General features: G+C 36.7%; 1 protein-coding gene across 9 annotated transcripts in view; it reads left to right on the top strand.

Moving 5' to 3' along the window:
• The window catches only part of AHCYL2 (adenosylhomocysteinase like 2), a 151,869-nt gene that overhangs the window by 109,465 nt on the left and 17,704 nt on the right, over nucleotides 1-24,700 (top strand). For 3 of the 9 annotated variants that reach the window (XM_074193718.1, XM_074193723.1, XM_074193720.1), the window contains exons 2-8: nucleotides 6,748-6,856; nucleotides 14,385-14,528; nucleotides 15,508-15,608; nucleotides 16,467-16,569; nucleotides 18,568-18,662; nucleotides 22,130-22,236; nucleotides 24,431-24,547. In XM_074193718.1, coding sequence (XP_074049819.1) covers nucleotides 6,748-6,856; nucleotides 14,385-14,528; nucleotides 15,508-15,608; nucleotides 16,467-16,569; nucleotides 18,568-18,662; nucleotides 22,130-22,236; nucleotides 24,431-24,547 — 776 coding nt within the window. Of the gene's footprint in view, nucleotides 1-3,363; nucleotides 3,941-6,744; nucleotides 6,857-14,384; nucleotides 14,529-15,507; nucleotides 15,609-16,466; nucleotides 16,570-18,567; nucleotides 18,663-22,129; nucleotides 22,237-24,430; nucleotides 24,548-24,700 lie in introns of those variants that run through there. The other 6 variants (XM_074193716.1, XM_074193721.1, XM_074193719.1 and 3 more) reach the window with 4 other exon arrangements.

Raw genomic sequence — 24,700 nt, 5'->3', positions numbered from 1 at the left:
GAGGACTGGAGCTTTGATTTCAATGGTATATGGAACTCATGGTAAGAAAATTCTTTCCACCAATACAAGAACAATTTTTCCACAGTTAGAGTCTTAAAGAGCTGCTTAGGTCACAGAGAATTGTTTCTTAAGTGACTTAAGAGCCACAGATCTTGTATTTGTCAGAGGCAGGACTTGAAATCAGGCCTCTCAGACTCTGAGGTTAGCCCTTTATCTGCTATAGAGCCCTACAGTTACCTTCTTAGATAGGAAAGGTATTATTTTAAAACATTTTTTAGAACCCAACTCAAACTTAATCTCCTCTTTGAAGTCTTTCCTTGATCCCTAAATCTTCAATGACTTTAACTTCTTCTGAACTCATGACTTGTATAATTTTATAAACATATCACTCAATACATACATGTAATTTCTCTTATTATTGTGAATGCATTGTATTTTCTCATGTCACCTACTGTGCATGGTAGACTGTTGTGCACATAGTAGATACTCAATCTCATTAAATCTCATGAAAAACTTAGAAAAAATGTTTTGTCTCAGGGTCAAATATGCTGCTGCATAATTAGAAAACATCTATTACCTTCAATAGAAGAGAGAAAAGTAACTTTTGGAGATGGCAAAATGCAGTTGTAATCAGAATAAGTCTGAAGAAAAAATCACAAAACTATGTATGCACCAGAAGACAGAGAGGCTAAACTTCCTGAAATTTCCATGTCATTCCTTGTTCAACATAATGTGACTGGAAAGAGAAAATCTCTTTCCATCTGTTTTTCCAATCAAAAAGTTCAAACTGGGTCATGGAATATTTTCAGTGACCTCAGCTAAAATGCTGAAGTTGCAGTTGAAGCATATTGGGTTGAAAAGCAAAGGCAGAAAATATGGTAAATCAAGGATTGATTTTTACTTTAATATAAAAATAATTTGAAATAAAGAGAAATGTTATTTTTTCTCCCTACAGGGAAAATAATATAAATTTCAGATATTGGAAATGGGTATATTATTCCAGTGATTTTAGGAACCACCCTTTTAGCAACCTGTTCTTATTCTCTTGTTTTTGTCATTGTAGTGGTTTTATAATAAAGACATTTTTTGGAAGTGGCAGCAATATAGCCAGTATTGACCTGGAATATGCAAAATCAAGCTGAGTTCTGCTTTTGATATTATTTAAATAAAAATTTCTAAAGTCTCACATTCCCCCCCCCCCCCCCCCCCCAAGACTGCTTCATACCTAGTAGTTACTGGACATTTTAAATTGGGTCTCCTAAAAACATCTTAAACTCCTGTCCAAAATACAATTCATTTTCTTTCCTTTCAAAACCCTCCCCTCTTTCAAACTTCCACATTTCTGTCAAAGACACAGCTACCCTTCCCAGGTTTGTAAATTGCCATTATCTTGGTTTCTTCTTTTTACATATTCAATCTGTCAGTTGTCTTATCTCTACTTATACAGCTATGGCCTTAGTTCAGGTTTTCATCACCTAGATATAACTCAAATAAGAAGATCCCTGCAGGACACAAAATTGACTTACTTTTAAAATGCCATGTTTTTTGTTTTATTATATTTTTATTCATTTTATAAAATTTTGTAAAATATTTCCCAATAACCTTCTTATTTGGCTCTAACACTACTGGAAGGTAGAATATTTGACACTTCTGTCCTCGATTTTTGCCACAATCTCCTAATTGTCTCATCTCTTCCTACTTTAGTTCATCTTAATCATTGCTGCCTTAATGATTTTCTTTAAGTACAGATCTGACCATGTCACTTCTCTCTTCAATAAATTTCAGTGGCCACCTGTGGCCTCTGTTTAGCTTTTAAAATCCTATGCATTCTGGCCTGAACTCTCCTAGCTTCATTAGACCATTGCTCTACTCAGTGCTCTGTGATCCAGCTAAACTGACCTTCTCTCAGCTCCTCACACACAGCACTTAGTTTCCTGGCTTACTGCCTGGACTACTCCCTTCTCACTTCCATTTCATAGGATCCCTCTCTTTCTTTAAGATAGATTCATGCACCATTTTCTGTGAATACTTTCCCGATCCCCTTGGTTGCTAGTGCCCTCCATCCCAAACTATTTTTTATTTAGGCTTTGTGCTTATTAACATTTATTTATGCTGTTTATATTTGTATATGTATCTTCCATTATTAGGGAAACTTCTTGCAAGGAGGGATTTTTTTTCTTAGAACTTGTATTCTCAACACCTTGCACAGTGCCTGATGCAGGGGAGAGCCTTATTATGGCTGTTGATTGATATGGCTCTAAAATCTCATGAGAGCAATTGTCACGGACATCATAAGTATATTCTCCAACACTACTATATATGCTGTGGAGTCAGTAGATATTTTAGCTTAATTCTTTTTTTCTTCACTCCTAGATAATGACCAGGCAAATTTACAAACATTCAGAGTGGGGCATTACCATTATTGATCTAGGACTAGACCCTAACAGCAGCTGTTTATTATTCCATTCCCAGATCGATGTCATTCTCAATCAAGAAAATAGTCCTTTATACAGAAACCATAGATGAAAATGGAATCTATATGTTAGCTTATCATTAATGTCAAAACTGAGAATACTCAAAGAAATTACTTTATTTCAAAGCTGATTTGCCTATGTGCCTGACCAAAATTTAAGATTACTTAGAAATGATAATCTATTCTATCCCCTTGGCTGTGTTAAATGAACTTGCTTCTTTTAGGGAAAATTTCTACTCCAATTGCTGCTCTTCTTTAATGTTGCAAACGTGAGATTAATTCTTCTTATGTTCATTATGTCCCTCTCCAATCCTTTCCCTTTCTCATGAGCAATCTTAGTGACTCCAGATTTGATTCTAGCCAACTTTTTTTTTCTGATGGTAGGAGTGGGGGTGATATGTGTGTTTGCTTTTGGTGGGGCGGGGGGGGGGGGCTTTCCCTCCCCTCCCCCAGTTCCAACAATTTCTGTGACAAGAGATTTAATCAAATAATTTTACTAGGGTTTCCTCTACCATACCTAGCCCTGAAATAGTAGTGATGGTTTGATTAACATCTTTGTCAGTTGACCAGGGTTATTGGCTTCTGACAATTCTGAGGAGGTAGGGTAACCATATACTTTCCATTTCAGAGGCAATAAATATTGAAATGTGAAATTGAAAGCAGAACATCCCAAATCTGCAGAAACCAAACCAGGAAATCTTCTTGTGGTTTGAATTTAATAGGGAAGTCATCATAACTCAATTGTGATGCAACAGACATGAAGAAGCACTTTAATAATCAAGGGCTAAAGCCTTGGTCTACAGGTCTGCCCTGTTCTAGAATAGAGAGGAATCAAACTAGGCAGGGACTTTGAAATTACTTGACATTATTTTAAAACATTTTCTTGCAATATAATAAATCTCATTGTTTTAGTGCCTTGGTAGTTAATTTTTTTCTAATGAGGCCAGGTTAACTGAAATCATCTGACATGGGAGAAAAGGGAGGGGGTAGTTAAAAAGGAACCTAATTAGCAAGTTAATTATAGCAAGCAAAAAGTGCTCTGGTTATATAAATAAGCTATTGTTATGCGCATGCAAGTTGGGCCATGTTGGGGGACTTGTTGTTAAGGTTTAGAGGTCAGAAGATCCTTGTAATTAGGTGAAAAAAAAATAAAGCAAAATAAGCACCACTATTTAGAGCTAGGAATGGCTGATGATCAACTAGCAGAAATATTTGATTAAATATTGGGGTTCTTCTGCCAGAGTTGGTGGTTGTTGCTGCTTCAGGCAGACCAGGCAAGGCTAACAACCCCACCAAAAACAGCCAGCTGGAACCAGAGCTGCCAAGATTGCTGATGGGGAAGGTGTAAAGGACTGGACACCAGGGTCCCTGGACTGGAAAGGTGGTGAGAGGGTTATAGGTGGTAGCACTATGTTGAGCAGCAAGAAGAAGTACATTGTCAGTGGCGACTCTGGTATTAAAGCCCAGGTGAGGCTAGATTTGTTGCTGCTGCTATATGATTTGAGGCCAGTGGCTTATATTTCTTTTCTTTTTACCATTCTTCTGGTGCCTAACTGAAACCTCTTTCTGGCATAGAATCACTGTCTCTTCACTAAACTCTTTTTGCCTCATTTGGTTGGAAGAAGATTCTCTTTGGAGTTAGAGGAGAAGGGTTGAATAGTGTTTTATTTTATAGAACTCCTTGATTTTAACATAACATGAATCCTAAAAAAGGAGGAGTTTTAGAAGACAGAAGTAATGGAGACTATCATTGTATCTCAAGGGGGTGGGAAATGTATTGCTGTATCTGAAAGTAGGCATTTGGGTTAAATGTGTATCAGTCTTATATTCCTGGAGGTAGAGAAGAACATTAGGAATTCCTTTCAACAAAAAAAAGAATCTATTTCAGTGCTTTAGATTTGATTAATCCTGGTTTATTTGATGAGAAAACAACTCTGATAAAACTTTTTTGTGACTCCAATTTTGCACTATCAGTTTGTTTTCTATGGTCTTAAATATAGTTTGCTAACCAGTAAACAGAATTGTAAAGACCCCTTTGCCTCTCTTTTCAGAAGGGTTTTAAAAGGTATACCTAAACTTGGGACTATGGCTATAGAGAGAGGGTTTTACAAGAGAATACAACCCATAAAAACTAGTTTTAAGAAAATAGTAGTTAAGCTCTAAACAGTACAGTGTTACAGGTTTATTTGAGTTTATAGATTAGAGCACTACAAATTCTAGGATGAATAACTTGTCCCAGATTGTGGGGCAAACTAAATACCCAATTCAGTATCTAAAAAATAGCAAACAATATTCTACTTAGTTGTTTAATGTGGGGTTGTATGGATGGGGAGCTGATTTGCTACTTTTTCTATATTTTGTGGGTCTAGAAAGAAGTATGTAACTTTCTTCTTAAAGAGTGTTTGGGAGATAACCTTTATCTCCAGAACCATCATCTATGTATGGCTGGCATTCCATTCGTGTTTTTGCCCCATTTATCTTTAGGCTTGACTTGCCAATCTTGTTTTTTGTATAAAACTTTTTAAAGTAAGGGCACTAGCTTATCTCACATCCTTCTCTTTGGTAGAAATTTTCATTGAATTAGAATTCCTGTTGCACATGTTTAGGGATGGCATCTTTAATTTCTATGTTATAAAGAACTCCTAGTAAGAAAATTCCCTCTACATAGAAATAAATACCTCTGCAACTTAAAACCTTAAGACCTTCCTGCATTAAAGTGAAATGACTTTAACTTACACATCTTCAGGACTTGGAGGCCATGTATCCCCTAAACTATACTGCTTTGATCATATGTATCCCTCTAATTCATTCTGAAGCAGTTGGGTGGACTAGAGCAGAGGGGTCAAACTGACTGAGCTTTCCTTCTCCACTCCCAGTTAATGTCATTGGGTGAGACAGTTGAGTGCCACTACAGGGGATAGAGCCCCTGACCCTGGAGTCAGGAAGACCTGAGTCCAAATCTAGCCTCAGATACCTGACACTACCAGCTGTGTGACTGAGCAAGTCTTTTAACCGCAATTGCCTCATCAAACAAAAAATGTCATTGGAAAATAATTTAATAAAATACATAAAAATACAATTAAAACATCGATAATATATTTTAAAACTAAGGCAATATGTATACCTCAAGGATCCTTATGTATAAATTAGTGTCCCCATTTTTATTTGAGTTTGATACCACTGCACTAGGGAAAGTAGAGGGCAGGTGGGGAGGGAGAATATCAAAATAAATAAAACTCTAAATAAATTTAAAAAGTTATTTTTGACTTTACAGACCACTAATTTTGTATTATTGGGCAAACTGCCCTAAACCACCATGCCCAGCTTTTCCATCTACAGTATTAGAATTTCAGTTTCTTCCTCCCCAACCCCTCCACCATCACTTTGGGGGGAGATACTGAAAAGAATAATCTGGTGACATGAAAGCACTAACTTTCTCTAATGACAATGCTAGATTAACTCAAATAGATTAACTCAACCTTGATATTAAGGCATTTTCTACATTCCAATAAGACCCTACAACTGTATCAGAATGATAATAGCAGAACAATCTCTAAAGAACTCATCCAGAGAAAGAGGAAAGGAGATTCTTAAGCCAAAAAAGAACAAGGTACTCTTACACATTCATCTTTTGTAAGAAGTAAAACCAAGAAAGCTGAGAGTGAAGAGTTCCAGAAAAGCTACTTCTAAGGCATATGTTTGAGACAGTGTACATTCAGCCTAATCTTCTACATCTTCTATAAATAGTATGGTATATCAGAACATTCAGAATTATGACCTTGAGACCCTTTAAGATAATGAATCATTAAATTTAATAAAATATATATAATAAAAATTATGTTCTTCTTAGTAAGGCAGGAACGTGATTTACACTTTTTTTAGAAAGTTTTACTGCAAAGGTTAATATCGAAAGTGTTTTCTGACCAATAACTCAGTTAATTAGAATGCTGTATTTTTAAAGCAATTCTTTAGTTAAGATTTTATTTTTGGAGGGGTATGGTCAATATATGTGACAGTGATTTTGGATTTTTACAATGAAGACTTTCTAGATTTAGACCAACAAATTATTTTATGGTAGGAGACCTGTCCTCTAACCTCACCAAGAGTCTTAACATTTCAACTGTAGTTTAGATGTAACATCCAAATCATCTTTACCTGAAAGGTAGGAAAGAGACCTTCAATCAAGGGTGGGGATTGTTTTGATTGACTTCTGATTTCTTTTAATATGAAATATCTTTTGCTGGATGTAACTGGAACTTTTTTTTTCTCAGCAGATCCAATTTGCTGATCAGAAGCAAGAATTCAACAAACGTCCCACCAAGATTGGACGCCGCTCTCTGTCCCGTTCTATCTCTCAATCATCTACTGATAGCTACAGCTCAGGTAGGTGATTTAGCTACCCAGATTGTTCTTATTTCAACCCAAGTAATGGCCTATAAACTCCTCAATGATAGAGTAACCTCCTTTTCTTCTTAATCTAATTTCAGATCAAAACTTCAAGTGGAATTCTTAGATTCACCTTTTTTGGTGGGGGGGGGTTTATAGGGAGAACTCTTTTTTCAGCAAGGCAGTGGGGTTAAGTGACTTGCCCAAGGTCATACAGCTAAGTAATTATTAAGTGTCTGAGTTCACATTTGAACTCAGGTCCTTCTGAATCCAGGGCTGGTGCTCTATCCACTACTCCACCTAACTGCCCCAAGAACTCATTTCTTTAAGCCTACTTCTTTCTAACTCATAAAATAATTTTCTTCATATATAGAGTTAGACCAGCTTAGTAAAGGAAAGACAATTTTTGGACCTACCCAGAAAGGCAACCATGCCTTTAACAAAAGTGTTTATTTTGAAATTTGTATTTTTCCATCCTTTGAATGCTCTCATTTCTATTTGTGCAGAAAGCCTGGGTACTTGCAAATACCCAGGGAAACCTGCCTTGTTCCAAGAAGCAATGAAGACATTCTGACTAGCTCAAACAAGTTTTGTAAGATTTTTGTCACTATTGCCCTCTTTCCTGGGCTATTTTTTTCCCTTCCTGTAACTTCCCACTCTACTTTGCATTGACATTAATTCAAATAAGTTATGAAGAACCTTTGAAATCTGAGCAGAAATTACTACAGAAGCTATTAATCCTTGTAGACCTTAACTGGAAAACATTGGTCAGAGTGTTCCTGAATGACTTTTTCAAGAAGAAAATGATGAAAATGTCCCCTAAAGGCTAAAAAAAATGTAGATTATTAATGTCTTCCACTAAAAGTTATTTAAATATTCATTAATTCACTTGGTATAATTAACAGAACAAAAACATTATCCTAAACTTATCAGTTAGGATAGTCTACAGTAGTTTGTATTGTACCTGGAGGACCAAGTATAGATCTGAACTATATTTTACTAAACATTAACAGAGATGAAAATTTAATGAAGGGAGGTATTGAAATGATAAAAGGAATGAAAAAACTTCTGCTGATAGAATCTTTAAAAAGGATTCTTCAGTCCAGAAAGAAAATGATGATCAAGAAGATGATCCAAATATATAGAATTATGAAAAAATTGATAAAATAAACATGGAATCCTGGAATTTTTTAGAATGAAGGGGAAGGGATATATCCTAAACCTTGAGAGATGAAATAATTAAAAGGAAATTGTGCTTTCTGTAACAGATGATAAATTTGATAATATTTGATACTTTAAGAGAGCACGTAGGCTGAAATATAAACAGATTTAAGAAGGGTTTAGATAAGTTATCTAAGGAAACTAGGAAGTTTTGAAGGTATGTACTCTTAACCTTTGGAGACTGACATCATAGAAAGCAATTTTGTTATTTGTTGGCACAGGCAGTACTCCAGTGAATGACCTATAATTATAATCTAGGCTATCATTGAAATTCTTTATGATGTTGTTATGTGATTCTGTATTGAGTTCATTCTTATCCCCTTTCCATAGTAATTTCATATTTTTATTAAAAATTTCAAATGTGGATTTTCCAATAGGAAAAAGATGGGGTTTTTTGGGGTTTGTTTTTTTTTTTTGGTTGTGGGGTTTGTTTGGTTTTTTTGGTTGTTAGGTAGAGTTGAAACTTAATTCTTTGGCTGTACTTTTTAAGCTGATTAGGCTTTGTTCTTTCAACTTTCCCCTTCGTGGCTTTGTCTAGTCCTTGAAACTATGAACAGTACAGCACATGACATAACTCCCATGAATTTTTTCTGAAGAATTTCAAATATTGTAGCTAAATTTTTCTGTTGTTTTTTCAACAAGAATAGATTAATGTAAGAAGAAAGTATTTAAATTTTGCTTAAAAATTTATCCAGATTTAGAATGTACTCATATAGAAGAGTCCTCTGTTCTGTCCTCCTAAAATTCAGGGAAAAGAAATATCCTTTCATCTACCATCTTAACTAAGTGGTTTAATTAATACTCTGATGAGCCTTTAGTTGCTTATGAAGTTCCATTGATGGATTTGAGCCAGTGTCTATATAGACATTATTTGGATAGGTTAGATAAACAGATATTCTCTTTTTTTTAAATAAACAGAGATATTCTTATTAAGCATTTTCAGTTAGAGCTTTTTTAAGTTGGAAGGGTTCCAGAATTGATCTCAGAATTGAATATTACTAGTTTGATTCTGACCAGTACAGAGTACATTGATACTATTAACTCCCTTGATCTGAACACTGTACTTCTTATGATACAACTGAGATTGCATTTGCATCTTGAGCATCAGAATGACATTGTTGACTCATTATAGCTACTATTTAGTTAGCATCTCCAGGTCATTTTCTTGCAAAGTTTTATCAAGATCATTCTTACAAACCTTGTATAGAAAAAAATAGTGAAAGAAATTCTGTAGATATGAGTGCTAGTCCTTTCTCTATATTTGATGTACTGTGTGATTTTTCATCCTTGGTAATCTCATTTTCTATCATAGAGGCATTGGGCAGTAAAATGAGGTAATGGGAAGTGGATGATAAGGGAGAATATATCTGCTGAAGAACCAAATTGAATTGTCTTGCTGCTTTACAAATAAGATATGGATATATATACTTCTAAATAATTAGGATCTACTTTTAACATTGTTTATAATAATAATATCAATAACTATAATAAATGTTCTCATGTGAAGGAATTTCTAGATTTTACTTATTATATGTACATCTGAAAGAACTTTTGAAACAAGCATCCAGAAGAAGGGATAATAATAACAAATATCAAAAGAAACCTTTATATTAGGACACCTCTTGCAGAAAGATGTTTATATGCCTAAGCTGTAGCTGCAGTCCCTGCCAAACCAAGGCCTATGTCTCTGAACTGCCATCTGTTGTCATTTCCAAATGACACTAGTCATTTTAAGAACTGGTTGTAAAGGGAGCATCTAGGTGGCACAGTGAATAGAGCACAATCCCTGGGGCCAGGAAGACCAGAATTCAAATCCAGCCTCAGACACTTAATAATTACCTAACTGTGTGATCTTGGGCAAGTCACTTAACTCCATTGCAAAAATAAACAAACCAAAAAAAAAAACCCCACCACAACAAACTAGTTGAATAGATTCTTGAAAGCATTTTGTAGAAATAAGCTATTTTGAATACTTTCCCCAAATAACTACAAAAATCCTGACAAAATTGTTGAATTCAAAAGAGAACAGAATATTAAAACTCAAATCATTCTTGTTGCCATGCTTTTGAATAAAACCTATACAATGGGTTAATTAATTGCCATAGTTAATAACTGAGAGGAGGAGGGAGAACAGTGCCCTTTAGTTCCTGACTAGCTGTTATAAAATCCTGAGAAGAGCCAATGAACAAAAAAGTATGCACTTTGTTGAGTACTTTTCACATTTTTCCTAAAGGATTAAGATCTTTAATAAAGCCTCACAATTGTTACCTAGCACACAGATCACTTTAAACTTTTTTTTTTAATTGAGAATTCTGAGACTCACATTGAGTTCTCTAATTCATTAATTGACTCTCCTAGAACTTTTAACTGAAAGGCTATTCTGTTTCTCCCAGTTATATTATAGGTTTCTATAGTTCATCCATGGATGTAAGTCTGGGTCACAGGGACTGAGAAGAAGGAACAACTGCCTGATCAATTCACAGCCAAAGAGTACAAGCATCAGCCAGCCAATTCAGAAATACATCATAGAATAGAAAAAGATCACTATCTCTCATGTATGCTTTGTCAAACAAGAAATAAGAAAATTACCAAAGAAGAATGAGGCTCCTAGTAATATTATTATATTATTAAAAAGCCATTCATTTTTTTTTTTGGTCATTTTCTCATTTGTGTTCTTGACTTTCTTTTGGTAGAAAGGGATAGGAAGGAACTAGTTTTGTCCTTTTAGAGATAAACTGGAGATAGGTTGCTTTATCTATCTTGATTAATACTTTAGATCCATGTATTGATTTATCTTAAACCATTTCGCCTCCCACTACTTGCTTATTTCATGTATTAATCTATGGTCATTGCCCCCGGAGTATCCTCACAATTAAAATCAATTCAGACTAAGTTTTTTCTGTAAGACAGCCCTGAATGGTCTTTTCTTCTAGGCTCTTTTTTAAGGTGCTAGAAATAGGAATGTTTCCATAAAGGGAAAGATCTCATACACACTTTATCAAACAAGCTGAAGGGGTAGATATCTGGATCACATCAATGTCTACTAGACCTTGTTAAAACTAGAGTTTTGCTATTTCCGAGGCCATCTAGGCTGTTAGAAGTCAAGCAAAGAAAGCTATAAGGAGCAAGCTGTTGGTTAGCATAACAGATACACAGTTCCTTTTTCATTCATAGGAAATAGAATCTTCCAGCTCAGCAGGACCAAAGAAATCATCTCATTCAAACTCTTCATTTTATAGACAAATTTGCTGAAATCCAAAGAGCTTAAAAGACTTGCCCAGAGTCATGTAGCTATTTAATAATGTAGCCATTACTAGAATCCAGGTATTCGGCCAAGCTGTAGTTTTTAAAGCTATTATACCATGATGCCTATAGAAACTAGTTCTTACCTGGAGTCTGTGAACTTAAAAATAAAATTGATAATTGCATTTCAGTATAATTGGTTTCCCTTATTGTACTATGAATTTCATTTTATGTATTTAAAAAGATTCTGAGATGAGGTCTTCAGGATTTATCAGACTGTCAAAAGGTTCTGTGACACACAAAAATAGGTTCAGAACCTCTGTTCTAGAACTTTATAACTGTTATTACTTAAGGTTTTACATGATATAAAATTAATATCTTCAACCATAAATGAAGTAATAATTTTTAATAGGAAAGAGAATTCCTAGTTCAGAATCAGGAAGACTTGGTTAAAATCATAACTCCTGACATTTAATGTATGTGTGATAAATAGATCTTACACATAACCTTTTTGATTCTGAGTTTCCTTGATTGTTAAAAAAAAAAGGAAACAAGGAAAAGTGAGGGAGGTAGATTAGATAGGTACTTTGAAGGTACTTTCCAATTCTAAAATGGTGACCCTGAGAAGTACTTTGGGAAGTGTAGAATGTCTGATTCTAATAATGCCATAATAATTCAGTAATGCTAATTGCATTATTGTACTTGTGGTTCTGGGTTGCTGGGAAGGGAAAGCTATTAGCCACCTCCTCCCAGGTGAGGCAGACCTCTCAGTCATAAACTGCTTTTGAGCTTTGATCTGCCAGACAGATGACTGCCCTCAAGCAGTTCTTTGGAAGTTCTGTTGCCAAAGGTACTTTGAGCTCTCACTCACCCAAGAAAGGTGAAAGGAGGGAGGGGAGGAGGGGGGCGGTTTTCAAACTTTTTGTCCAGATTAGCTCCTTCCAAGAAGAAAAAGTCTCATTTGGGACCTGCTAATCCCCTCACCACCCTTGGTGTGCAGAATCATTCTCATTGCCTTGTGTGGGACTTTGTTCCAGGGCAGCGTTCCAGTCCTGGAAAGGATGCTTGACCCCCTGCTGCCCAGATCTTTTGGACTGCCTAGCATGATTCAGTCGGGCAGGGTCAGACTTGCCTTCCTTAGCCTAACAAGGGATGAATCCTCTGAACAGAAATTCCAACAGTACCTTAATACTCTGGGTATAATCGGATTAAAGTCTCATAGACCCAAAGAATCCCAGGCTTTTACAACTCTCCTTTCCTCTCCACCATGCCACTTATCCCTTTGGGAAGCAATATAGTGCCACATAGACTCTTGAGGGCTATCTAGGAAGAAGCTAACTCCAGTGACATAGGTACCCTGAGTAGGGAAGGAATAAGTTATGTGAAGCCATTTAACAAATGACTAACAAGAATAGAAAACCTTAAGAAGACTTTTAAAACCACTAACACCATCTGCATAATCAGTAGTCAAAAGTTCTAAGGAATTTTTATCTTTCTTTCCCCTCCAGCATCTGTTCTGCAGATAGGGTGACCAGACTTTATATCATGAAGACCCAAGTTCAATATCTTAAAAACCCAAGTTTCCACTATCTAGGCTGTTAGAAGTCAAGCAAAGAAAGCTATAAGGAACAAGCTGTTGGTTAGCATAATAGATATACAGTTCCTTTTTCATTCATAGGAAATAGAATCTTCCAGCTCAGCAGGACCGAAGAAATCATCTCATTCAAACTCTTCATTTTATAGACAAATTTGCTGAAATCCAAAGAGCTTAAAAGACTTGCCCAGAGTCATGTAGCTAATTAATAATGTAGCCATTACTAGAATCCAGGTATTCTGCCAGGCTGTAGTCTTTAAAGCTATTATACCATGATGCCTATAGAAACTAGTTCTTACCTGGAGTCTGAACTTAAAAATAAAATCGATAATTACTTTTCAATTTAATTGGTTTCCCTTATTGTCCTGTGTATCTCGTTTTTGTATTTAAAAACATTCTGAGATGAGATTCTTGGGATTTATCAGACTGTCAGAGGGGTCTGTGACACAAAAAGGTTTAGAACTTCTGTTCTAGAACCTTATAACTGTTAGTACTTAAGGTTTTATTCCACTAACATACTGCAGTATGTCTCTGGTCAGGGGACTGGCGGGGGGGGGGGGGGTGTCATTTCACCTGTCCTAGGCAACTTCCTTATACTTTCAGCATTACTGTTCTGGGTTACTCAAAGGAATTTTCAGATATAAAATTGATGTAATCATAGTTCCAGACCTTCTTTACTCTCCTCATTTTCTCTTCTCCACCAAAAAAAAAAATCAATTACAGAAGAAATCTCTCAGTGAATATATCTAGAATACCTTTATCCAGAATAAACTGAGGTTAGCATGAGGGTAACATGAGGTCAGCACCTTGATTCCTATGCTGTTGGTGCCAATCAATAAGCATGTCTTTTAATTATTATTTCATGAGAGGGAGTGGTGCCTGTTGAGCCCTTTTTTTGCATAACACTGAATGTGTCAGGGATCATTTCTTTTCTAGCTTATTTGTATTGGACTTTGCATTGCAACTAGACCTGCTGTCCAAGTAATAGCCAAGGAAGTGTGACTGAGATTCCAGACACCTGAGTATTAATGGTCTTGATCCTGCATTTGAATCTTTACTCAGAATGTCTCTGATTAAACACTATTGTGTTTCATGAATAAGAGACACTTTACTTTCTGTGAGGACAAAGTGTTTAATAAAATAAGGGGCATAATGCATTTCTCTTTTTGGTTGTGAACCATTCAGCCAATACCAATATGAGGAATTGCCTTTTTCACTCCCTATTCTTCTGTCTTAGCTACCTCCTGGGGGGAGGGGGGGTTGGTGAGTTTTTCTTCTGTGAGTAATGAAACATCTCTGGTTTCCCCTTTATGTGTCTGACAGTTGTCTACATGTACAGGGAGCTGGGTGGTTACAGTGTGGTTAGGAATCATTGCTATATTGATTAATGGCACTGGCTGATGCCACACTTTGGGGTCTTAGAAGAAAAGTATTTTCCCCCTGAAGTTTCCTAATTCTCTCTCTTAGCGGCTTCATATACAGATAGCTCTGATGATGAAACTTCCCCACGGGACAAACAGCAGAAGAACTCCAAGGGCAGCAGTGACTTCTGTGTCAAGAACATCAAACAGGCAGAGTTTGGTCGGCGAGAAATTGAGATCGCAGAGCAAGGTAAAGGAAGGCAAATGCTTTCTAAATACAATGCCTCTAGTCTGCTTTTGATATTTGTCCAAATTATTGCCACTGTTTTATGTCTTAGGGAACCAATGGAGGTCAGAATGAAGTTTAATATGTGTAGTGAAAGATGTGTGTTCAGAGAACACTTCTGGAAGAAGTTGAACATTTTCATTCAGTGGGAGCCTCCTCTCCCTACCCCCTACCCCCTACCCCCCAGGAAGAAAGGAGAGGAAAAGCTAAAAGGAGTTAGGACTCTGGAGTATTCCTAAGCTTTTCATCTGAGGTTGCCAGGTTCAATAATACTGAATATCAGCCCCCTTCTCAAGAAGTTTCAGTGACTCCCTCTTGCCCATAGGATTAAATGCAAGCTCAGTTCAGACATTTAAACCCTTCCTAGAATGGTTCCAGTCTCTCCTCACTTTCTCTGGAGCCTTGTGAGCTAGTGAGCTCTACTGCCTTCTTAGGCACTATCCCCCATGCCAAGAATGTTCTCTTTCCTCATCTCTCCCTCCTGTTAGTTCCAATCAAAGCTCAGCTTGGGTCACTTTTGATTTTGCAAGGCATTGGGGTTAAGTGACTTCCCTAAGGTCACATATATTAAGTGTCTGAGGTCGGATTTGAACTCAGGTCCTCCTAACTCCAGGGCCAGTGTTCTATCTACTGGGCCACCTAAGCTGCCCTGGGTTATTTTTTTCTAAAAGACTTGACTTCTTTGTTACTGGTATCCTTCCTCCAACTCTCTTGGTATTAATTCTGTATTTGTTTACTTATGAACATGTGATCTCTGCCTAGGAGAATGTTAGCTCCTTGTGAGCCAGCACTGCCACACAGTGTGAACACCATTCCTGATTCACAGTAAATGCTTCAAAAGGGCTTGTTGTCTGATGGAATTTTATCAAAGGCTCAGATTTTTTTTTCTCCTTTTCAAATTCTTTCTTCTTTTCTCACTGTGCTATGTTTTGATCCCCTCCAGAGATGCCAGCACTGATGGCTTTGAGGAAGAGAGCTCAGGGAGAAAAGCCTTTGGCTGGAGCCAAGATTGTGGGCTGCACTCACATCACTGCTCAGACGGCGGTGAGTCTCTTCTCTCTACAGAAGTAGGACATGTTCTACCAAAGAATGGTCTGGAATCTCTTACTTAGCATTATTAGAATTGGGTCATCTGTGGAGCTGTATCTCCAATATTGCCAGAATGACAAAGAGTTCATAATCTTTCTTGTGTCATGGACTCTTGGCAGTCTAAACGAAGCCTTTAGAAACCTGAGAAATGAGGTTTTCTCAGAATGTTTTTAAATATGTAAAATAAAATATTTAAAATTAAAAAGGAAACCAGTTACATTAAAATATATTTCTGAAAATATTTCACAACAAAAGTTCACATATCTGAGGTTAAGATCCCCTGGTCTGGATTATAGACTTGGAGTTAGGTACCCCCTGCATGCTCAAGTTTCTTTTTTATTTTATAGAATAGAGAGTACCTTGAACCATGGTTAATGTAATATATAAATTAAAAGCCTTTTTCCTTATTGAAATACAAATGAATTGGGAAAAACTCCAGGGAATGTCCCTATCAATGTAGGGATAAAAGGCTGCTCCTCCTCCATTCCTTCTCTCCTTCCTGTTCTTCCCCTTTCTCTCCTACTTTGAACCCTTACACTTGATATTGCCCTGATCATAGCCATTCAGACAATTCTATTCATTTTTTCAAATTGGTTCCTAATGCTTTTGTAGACAAGTCTCAGAGATTCTCAACACAGCAAAACTGAGGATCTTCTAGCAGCAGAGGTGGTGGAGGAATTTAGAATACCTTTTCAGTAACACTTTTGTTTCTGAGAGAAAACTCTTAGCTCTAGCAGCCTTCCTTCCTCCTTGGCCATTTGCTTTTGGAGCCCACCTCAATCACACTCTGTTTCTTTTCCCTCCTTAATGTAGGTTCTTATGGAAACGCTGAGTGCTTTAGGGGCTCAGTGTCGATGGGCTGCCTGCAATATCTACTCTACCCTCAATGAAGTGGCTGCTGCCCTTGCAGAAAGTGGTAGGAAAATTTGCCTTTCTCTGTGCTTTATACAAAGGGGGACCTTAGGGGAGGTGGAATGGGGGGAGTAATGGAGAACAGGTGTTCATATGTTTAATAATAGAAGTGCTTTACCAGAATCTGCCAGTAAACTTAACATTTATTTCCATGAAACTGTTTTAAATCTTACCCTTTGTAGAATTTCTTTCCCCGGGTAGCATAAATACTTGCAGATTTTTTTCTGATCTTACTTTCATTTTTGCTTCTCTCCCATCAGTTATACTGAAGTTAAGTTGTTACTATACAATTCTCTAATGTGTAACTGTTATTGAAGATTGTTCTTTACTGTATTATTAGTTACTATAGTACTTAGTTGCTTTGACAAGTTCTTGTTAGTTCATTTATAAAAACCATACATTGTTCCTCTTTAAAGAAACATATTACAGATGCCTTCCCCAGAAGGAGAGGTAGACTGGGAAGTCAACTACCAAAATGATGCAATGCTATTCCTGCCAATTTTCCTAGAAGTAATTTGAATTCATTTAAAATTCAGTGGTTTTTCCTCAGCAATTAAGAGACCAACCTGAAAAATTAATATTTGATCACAACCTCCATTTTTTAGTCCCTAGAAGAAATGGGAAATTAATTAAATTTGGGTTCTTAGATTCATTTGACTTCTAGCCTCAATTGGTGACCCTTTGGGGTTGCAGAATGGACCAGTACTCCACAGACTTACCTGGGTGCTTGTGAGAGGTGGCTGACTTTGTAAACCTTCTGAAATCTGGTCATTTCTTTTGCCTTCATTAAAAAATAGTTGTAGCACTTTTTTTCCTTCCATCACCTAGAGGCTTTTGGCATGGTGGAAAGAGTCTGAATTTAGAGTCAGACTGTCATTCTAATCTTAGTTCTCTACTCATTTGACCTGTTTGACCTATAAAATCTATAAAATGAAGGATTTGATTATATTGTTTCTAAGATCTCTTCCAGTGTAAATTCTTTTGTGTTAGTATAGCCTCGCTGAATTCATAACATCAGATTAAAGATACTGTTGATTGTGTAAAGTTGAATCAGATAGAAGTAGCCACATTTAAGTAATTTGAAATCTAATGAGTGAGATAATTTGATACCCAAATAACTAATATGACAAATATGTGATAAATATCCTAAGAAAGGTGTGTAGTGAAATTGTCAGAAAAGTTCATTGTGTTTGTGATGATCTGGAAGGCCCCTTGAGTTGGGCCTTAAAGGATGGAATGTTTGATAAGTATAGAGATGGATGAGGAGCACTCTAGACAAGGGGAAGATCCAAGCAGAAGCACAGAAAAAATGAAGTTCAAGGTCTGTTTGTGGAGGAGTCAATGCAATTTGAAGGGAAGGTTAGGTACTTCTCTCTGATTTGTTCTCTTTGTCATACCATTTAAAAATTTTTTTTTATTTATTTAAAGTAATGAGATTAAGTGACTTGCAAAGGTCACATAGCTAGGCAATTATAAAGTGTCTGAGGCTGGATCCAAACTCAGATCCTCCTGATTCCAGGACCAGTGCTCTATCCACTGCGCCACCTAGCTGCTCCCTTTTTTGCCATACCATTCAGCTTAAAGGAAAATTCAGCTACATTTTGGATCACTTTCCTCTTTAGGCATATGAAAGCAGAAATGCCCCTGAAGAGGCAGGATATCCCTTCAAAGACATTGAAGAAATGACCTGAGAAAAGAGTAGAACCTCCAAGGGCTCCATCTGTGGGTAGTCTGAGAGCCAGGCCCGAGATCTCAGGAATATTAGGACCTCCTGTCAATACTTTAGGTTCGAGGCAGCTAGGTGGTACAGTGGATAGAGCACCGGCCCTGGAGTCAGCAGTACCTGAGTTCAAATCCGGCCTCAGACACATAATAATTAGCTAGCTGTGTGGCCTTGGGCAAGCCACTTAACCCCGTTGCCTTGCAAAAAAAAAAAAACCTAAAAAAATATACTTTAGGTTCCACTTAAATCCTTAATAGTGTTTCCTGTCCTTTTCCTCAGGATTTCCTGTCTTTGCATGGAAAGGAGAATCAGAAGATGACTTCTGGTGGTGCATTGACCGCTGTGTGAATGTAGAAGGGTGGCAGCCCAACATGGTGGGTGAGATCATAGCTCTGCAGGGATAGGGTGGCTAACAATTGAGTGGGACCTGGTCAAATGGAACCAAAACACAGTTCTAAGGCTTGGCTGGAAAGTTCTTACTTTGTTTTCTTCCAGATAGGCCAGTTATTGGTAGTTGAGTTTCATTAAGAAAAGTGTAGGGGCAGTAGGTGGTACAGTGGAGAGAGCACAGGGTCTAGAGTTCAGTCTCATGAATACCTGTCTTCAAAATTAGCTTTAGACACTTACCATATGACTGTGGGCAAATTGCTTCACCTCTATTTTGGCTCAGTTTCCTCCTCTGTAAAATGGGGATCACATTAGCACCTTTCTCCTGGGGTTGTTGTGAGGACCAGAAGTGATAGTAAATGTCAAGAGCTCAGCACAGGGCCTGTAGAAGGCAGCCCAGCACCAAGTAAGCTCAATTTAAACATTAGCTATTATTATTGTTGTTGTTGTTGTTGTTGTTATTACCAGTGACAGTTTACCTGAGTTCTTTCCAGTGATTTTGCATCTTCTAATGCAGAGTCTTACCCTCAAAGTGCAAAGTGCCTTGATTGGTATTGATGAAAAAATTTTTCAAATAGAAGATGACAAGAGAAACAGGTCATCTGTTTTGGGGCATTTGTATTAGCCACTGGTGCAAATTTCCCCAAGTCTCAAATATTCCATATTACAAAGGGGAGTAGTGAAACAGCTTCCCCAAAAGACCTGACCATTGGGAGCCCTCTCTCCATGGCCTAGAGATTGAATTTCTTCACAAAACCTTCAAGATAGTTCAATTTCACTCCTCTACATTCAACACCACCACCACCATTGTAAAAGTGACCTGACTCTTCTGCTTAAAGAGGAGTAGAGACTTAGAGGCAAATGGCATAGTAGAATATGACAAAGACAGACAAAGGAGTCTAAAGAGGAAGTCACAGCACACACACTCTCCTCTCCTGTTGAGAGGAGAGATTATCTGAACCCCAGAGGGGAAGGGAATAAGCATTTATTAAGCACTAGTTTACAAATATTATTGCAATTAATCCTTTCAACAACCCTTGAAGGGTTTTCCCCATTTTACATTTGAGGAAACTGAGAGAGAGAGAGAGAGAGAGAGGTTAAAATAATTTACCTATGATCACACAAGTAATAAGTATTAAAAGCTGGACTTGAATTCTATTCTTCCTAACTTTGGGCACACTTCTCTATGCACTATGCCTCTTGTTTGATCTGCCTCAAAATACAGAAAATGTTGTGTACAGGATTAAAGGAGCTATAAATTAGAAGAACTGAGACTAAAGGGATAGCGCAGCGTCCTGTATTTATTGGTAAATTCTAATTTAGTCTTCCTATTTCCCATCCTTCTTCTATGGGCAGTATGTAATTATCTGAATTCATGCCCCATTGTGCCAATTCAAGATGTAATTTTTTTTATAGGTTAGAGTGAATAACTTAAAATCCTTAGGAATTTTAGCCAAACTTATACTAACAAGGAATTTGACAATGACAGGAAAGAGTGTAGGACAAATAAAAGATACAGGATTTTTCCCAAGGAAGAAAGTTATAATTCTAACCACCAACTAAGGGAAAAATATAAGTTTATATCAGAATATTTATAAAACTGTGTAAAATAAGATAAGGTCAGTGAAGTCTTTACTCAAAGAAAATATGACCTTACATCTGAGGCTTTGAGTTTTCTCAAGGACTAGTGGTTTTTCTTGGTTTCTACCTTCTTGAAGATTTCTATAAAGTCATTAAAAATTTTTTTGCAATCAGAATATGTTCAGTTCTCAGTTAAATTCATCAACGATTAAGAAAGGCAGGAACCCTTTGTGAACCCAGGGAAATATAAAAATTGAAGGGAAAAGATAGGAATCTGTAATCCAGTGTTTCTATTTCATTATTTTAGTCTTTTATTTGAATGGGTGTTTCGAAAATAGAGAATATAAGGAAAAACCCAGAAATAATATCAAATATAGAAAGGGAAAGAGAAGTGTCAAAAAAAACTTCCAGTTTCCTTAGGGAACCGTATGCCTATGCATGAAAAGGAAGCATTAATTTTTAATATGGAACTAATAAAAAAAATTGATGTGAATTCTGACTTGGATCCCATTATTCACCATTTTTCCCTCAGGCAACTTTTCTTTCACTTAAAGAAAATAGAGAAATAACACGAGAATTAAGTAATATGGAGGATCAGTAATAGTGAGGTTGGGTAGCCTGTCCTCTAGGGGTACAGGAAGACATTGGATACTTGACAATGTTGTTGGTAAATTAAAAGAGAGGCTAGATCCTGCTGGACTATAAAAGTAGTTACCTGTCAGGAGAAGGTAAGTAAAAAAATTGAAAAGCTTTGAAACAGTCATCAGTGAAGTTAAAATGAGAAGGGAAAGAATTAACTGGGAAAGAAAATTACAGTGAGGAAAGGGAAGGGAAGGGATGCTAGTAATTGTGGTGATCAAGAAAAATTATAAAATCAAGTTATAATCCTTTTTTTTTTTTCTCCATTCTCTATGGAAATTTTCATGTTTCCCTAATAAGTTTTGGAATTTGTGAGGAGCGAATACAAATAAGGAGTTGAGGATGACACACATGGGATGAAACCTGTGTGAATTGAGAGAACAGTAGTGATCTCAATAGAAACAGGAATGTTTTGCTAGTGCTTGTCATGTTCAGAATAACAAAACTTTAAAATTAAAAAAAAAAATGAGGGAAACTTACTACTTTATATCACTCCTTTCATCTACTGGTGTATGAACACTGTCAAAAAAAAGAAAGAAAGGTTTGTCTGATAGCACCTATTTTTGAGGAAATCATGTGTCTTTATACCACTTTCTGCTTCAGATGTTAACTAACTATCTCTTTAGCAGTAAATATATTTTACAGTTTTCTTAGGAATTGACTCAACAGGCCTATTGTTTGCTAGTACACTCCACTATCTTTATTTTTTCAGAAATTGAGAACATTTACTCTCTTCCAGCCCTAAAGTACCTCTTGCATCTCTATATACTCTCAAATATTGCTAATATTAACTCAATAATCATATTGACAAGTTCTCCTAGTACCCTGGTATCTTAAACTTTTTAAAGGCAGCTAGGGTGCCTTCTTTTTAGATCCTTACTTCTTTTTAGTGTCAACTCTCAATTAACCATTAACCATAAGAAATTTATCATTTGGATTTTTGACGTGGTCTTGATGTGTAGAAAATTGCCATATGGAAAAGCATTTTACTTTGACCCATTATGCCATTATGGAATTTATTCCAATGTATTTATTAGAGTTTTTGGGTAGGGTTTTTAATATTGACTGCAAGTCTGACTACACCCAGTGAAGATGATTTCTGTAACCAATCTGAAGAATTGGAAAATCAATAAATAAGTCATGTTCCAGCATGATCATGTCCTAAAGAAACAGGGGTAAACTCAAGCTCTTATAAAAATGAAGTGTAAATTACTATTGGTCCTTATTATTGCAGATCTTGGATGATGGAGGGGACCTAACCCATTGGATTTACAAGAAGTATCCCAACATGTTTAAGAAAATCAAGGGAATAGTAGAAGAGAGTGTTACAGGAGTTCACAGGTAAGAATCATGGGAACATCTGCTTTAGATAGCTTAGATTCTTCTCTTTTAGCCATCTTAGGGTGCTATAATGGAAAGAATATGGTAGGTGGAACACCCTAGTTCAGGTCCAACTCTGTCATATATTTGATTGTAACTTCAGACAGATCATTGAACCTCAGTAAACCATAGTTTTTCCCATCTGAAAAGGGGTGATAATAATTATAGTACTTATCTCACAAAATTATTATGAAGAAGGCACTTTGTAAGTCATAAAATGCAATGGAAATGTCAGCTCTTCCATGCTGGAAACTGGAACCTAATAATTATTTGTAAAAAGTTATTATTTTTATTTTACCTTTAGAGCCAAATTGGTCAAGTTAACCTTTCCCTCTAAACTTTCTTGTTACTGTTGAGAGCATTGTTATCTCTCAGTCACTCAGGTTGTCATCCTCAACTCATTTTCATTCTCCCCTCTCGTATCCAATAGATTGTCAAATCTTATCATTTCTACCTTCACAGCATTTCTCATTTACTTTTCTTTCTCTCTACACACATCATCACTACCCTGGTACAGCTCCTTATCCTCTCAAGTCAGGGCTATTATAGGTGATTCCACCTTTGTCTTCTTTCCTCAAGCCTCTCACTACTCCAGTTTCTCTTCAATTCAACTCAATTTAAAATGATTTTTCTAAAGTACAAGTCTAACTATGTACCCTTTCCTCAGAAAATGCCAGTGGCTCCTGCATTACCACCATGATCAAATGTCAGATGTTCTTTATGGCATCCGAAGCCCTCAGCAATATAGCTTCTGGGTCCTTTTCTAGTATACTCCTCTACATTTTTATTGGACTTGTAGCTGAACTTTATCCTTTCCTATTTCCCTTGGGCCTTTTCATTAACTGTTCCAGAAACCTGGAAGGCTATTCCTTCTTACCTCCCACCTCTGGTCTTTTAGACTCAGCTTCTGCCAGAGACAATTTTAGACTTTTCCCTATTACTGTCTTCCCTCAGAGATCCCCTTCTAGTTACACTTTATGAGTCTAATATGTAGAGTTATTTGCATATTCTCTCCTTGAGGGCAGAAACTATGCTTTTGCCTTTTGTTCCCTGTGCCTGGACCACTGGAAGTAGTGAAAAAAATGCTGTTTGATCAACTATTTAAACTTCTGTTTTTAGATTTGATAACATAAATCCAAAGGAGACAAAATCATCCTCACGGTTCCCAGTTGATATAACTTAAAATTTTCCTCCTTGGATTTCTGTTCACAATTATTGTTTAGCTTTGTATTATAATTCTAGATAATGCAATGATAATAATTCACATTTGAGGTTCACAGTGTTCTTCAGTCACCCTGTGCTGAAGTTAAAGAAATGTAAAGGTGGGGCGGTTAGGTGGCGCAGTGGATAAAAGCACCAGCCCTGGAGTCAGGAGTACCTGGGTTCAAATCCGGTCTCAGACACTTAATAATTACCTAGCTGTGTGGCCTTGGGCAAGCCACTTAACCCCATTTGCCTTGTAAAAACATAAAAAAAAAAAAAGAAATGTAAAGGTTATTAATCCAATTTTACAGATAGTTTTTGGAGAAGTAAAATAATTTGACTGTAGGTTCTCAGCTATGATCTGATGCCAGAACCAAATTCCCTTAATAACTGAGAAATCAGAGTTCCTATTTTCTCTTCCTCAGAAGAGGAATAGACTTGTTTGGAGGGGGGCTTGGGGGTCACTTCTGCTCATTGTATTTCAGTTATAAAGAGCATAATCTGAAACAAAAGCCATGGAGCAGTAACTTCAGTATGGTACCACAGCTTATCAAAAAAATTACCACTTTTTGGATCATGTAAAATTCTAAGTGACTCCATACTATTTCAGTCCTAGGGATGATAAAACTGTTGTGGAAATGGAAATCTTTATTGTTTTTGATTCATTTTGTTATTACAAATAAGTTCCTTGTTCACTTTGATCTCCTGGTTATGAATTCCCTCATTCATTAAACATTTTTGTAAGATTCTGTGCCAGATACTGAGGCACAGACACAAATGGCTAAGTTGTCCTCCCTGTCCAGAAGGAGCTCTCAGCATGGCAGTGGGATATGGATAAAGAAAACAATAATAATAAGTGCAACAAAAAGGCACAAAGTAGGAATGACTCAGGATGTAGCACTCTGCAGTATATCAGCAGCTCTTGTTTCTCTCTGTCTCTCTCTCCTCACAGGCTGTACCAGTTATCCAAGGCTGGGAAACTGTGTGTGCCAGCCATGAATGTCAATGACTCAGTCACCAAACAGAAGTTTGACAACCTCTACTGCTGTCGGGAGTCCATTCTTGATGGGTATGTCACAAACATCTCTAGAGGATGCTTCAGTTGGCCAGTAGGAGCTCAAGGCTTCTTTTCTGAACAAATGTTGTGGGTCAAAGTCAGATCAGATTCTGGGATTGTAAGAATTTCATGCCTAACATTTAATAACAGATTTGTGACAACTAA

Source organism: Macrotis lagotis, chromosome 7, assembly GCF_037893015.1.
Source record: "Macrotis lagotis isolate mMagLag1 chromosome 7, bilby.v1.9.chrom.fasta, whole genome shotgun sequence".
Classification (NCBI taxonomy): Eukaryota; Metazoa; Chordata; class Mammalia; order Peramelemorphia; family Peramelidae; genus Macrotis; species Macrotis lagotis.
This window is presented reverse-complemented; position numbering and strand designations above follow the sequence as displayed.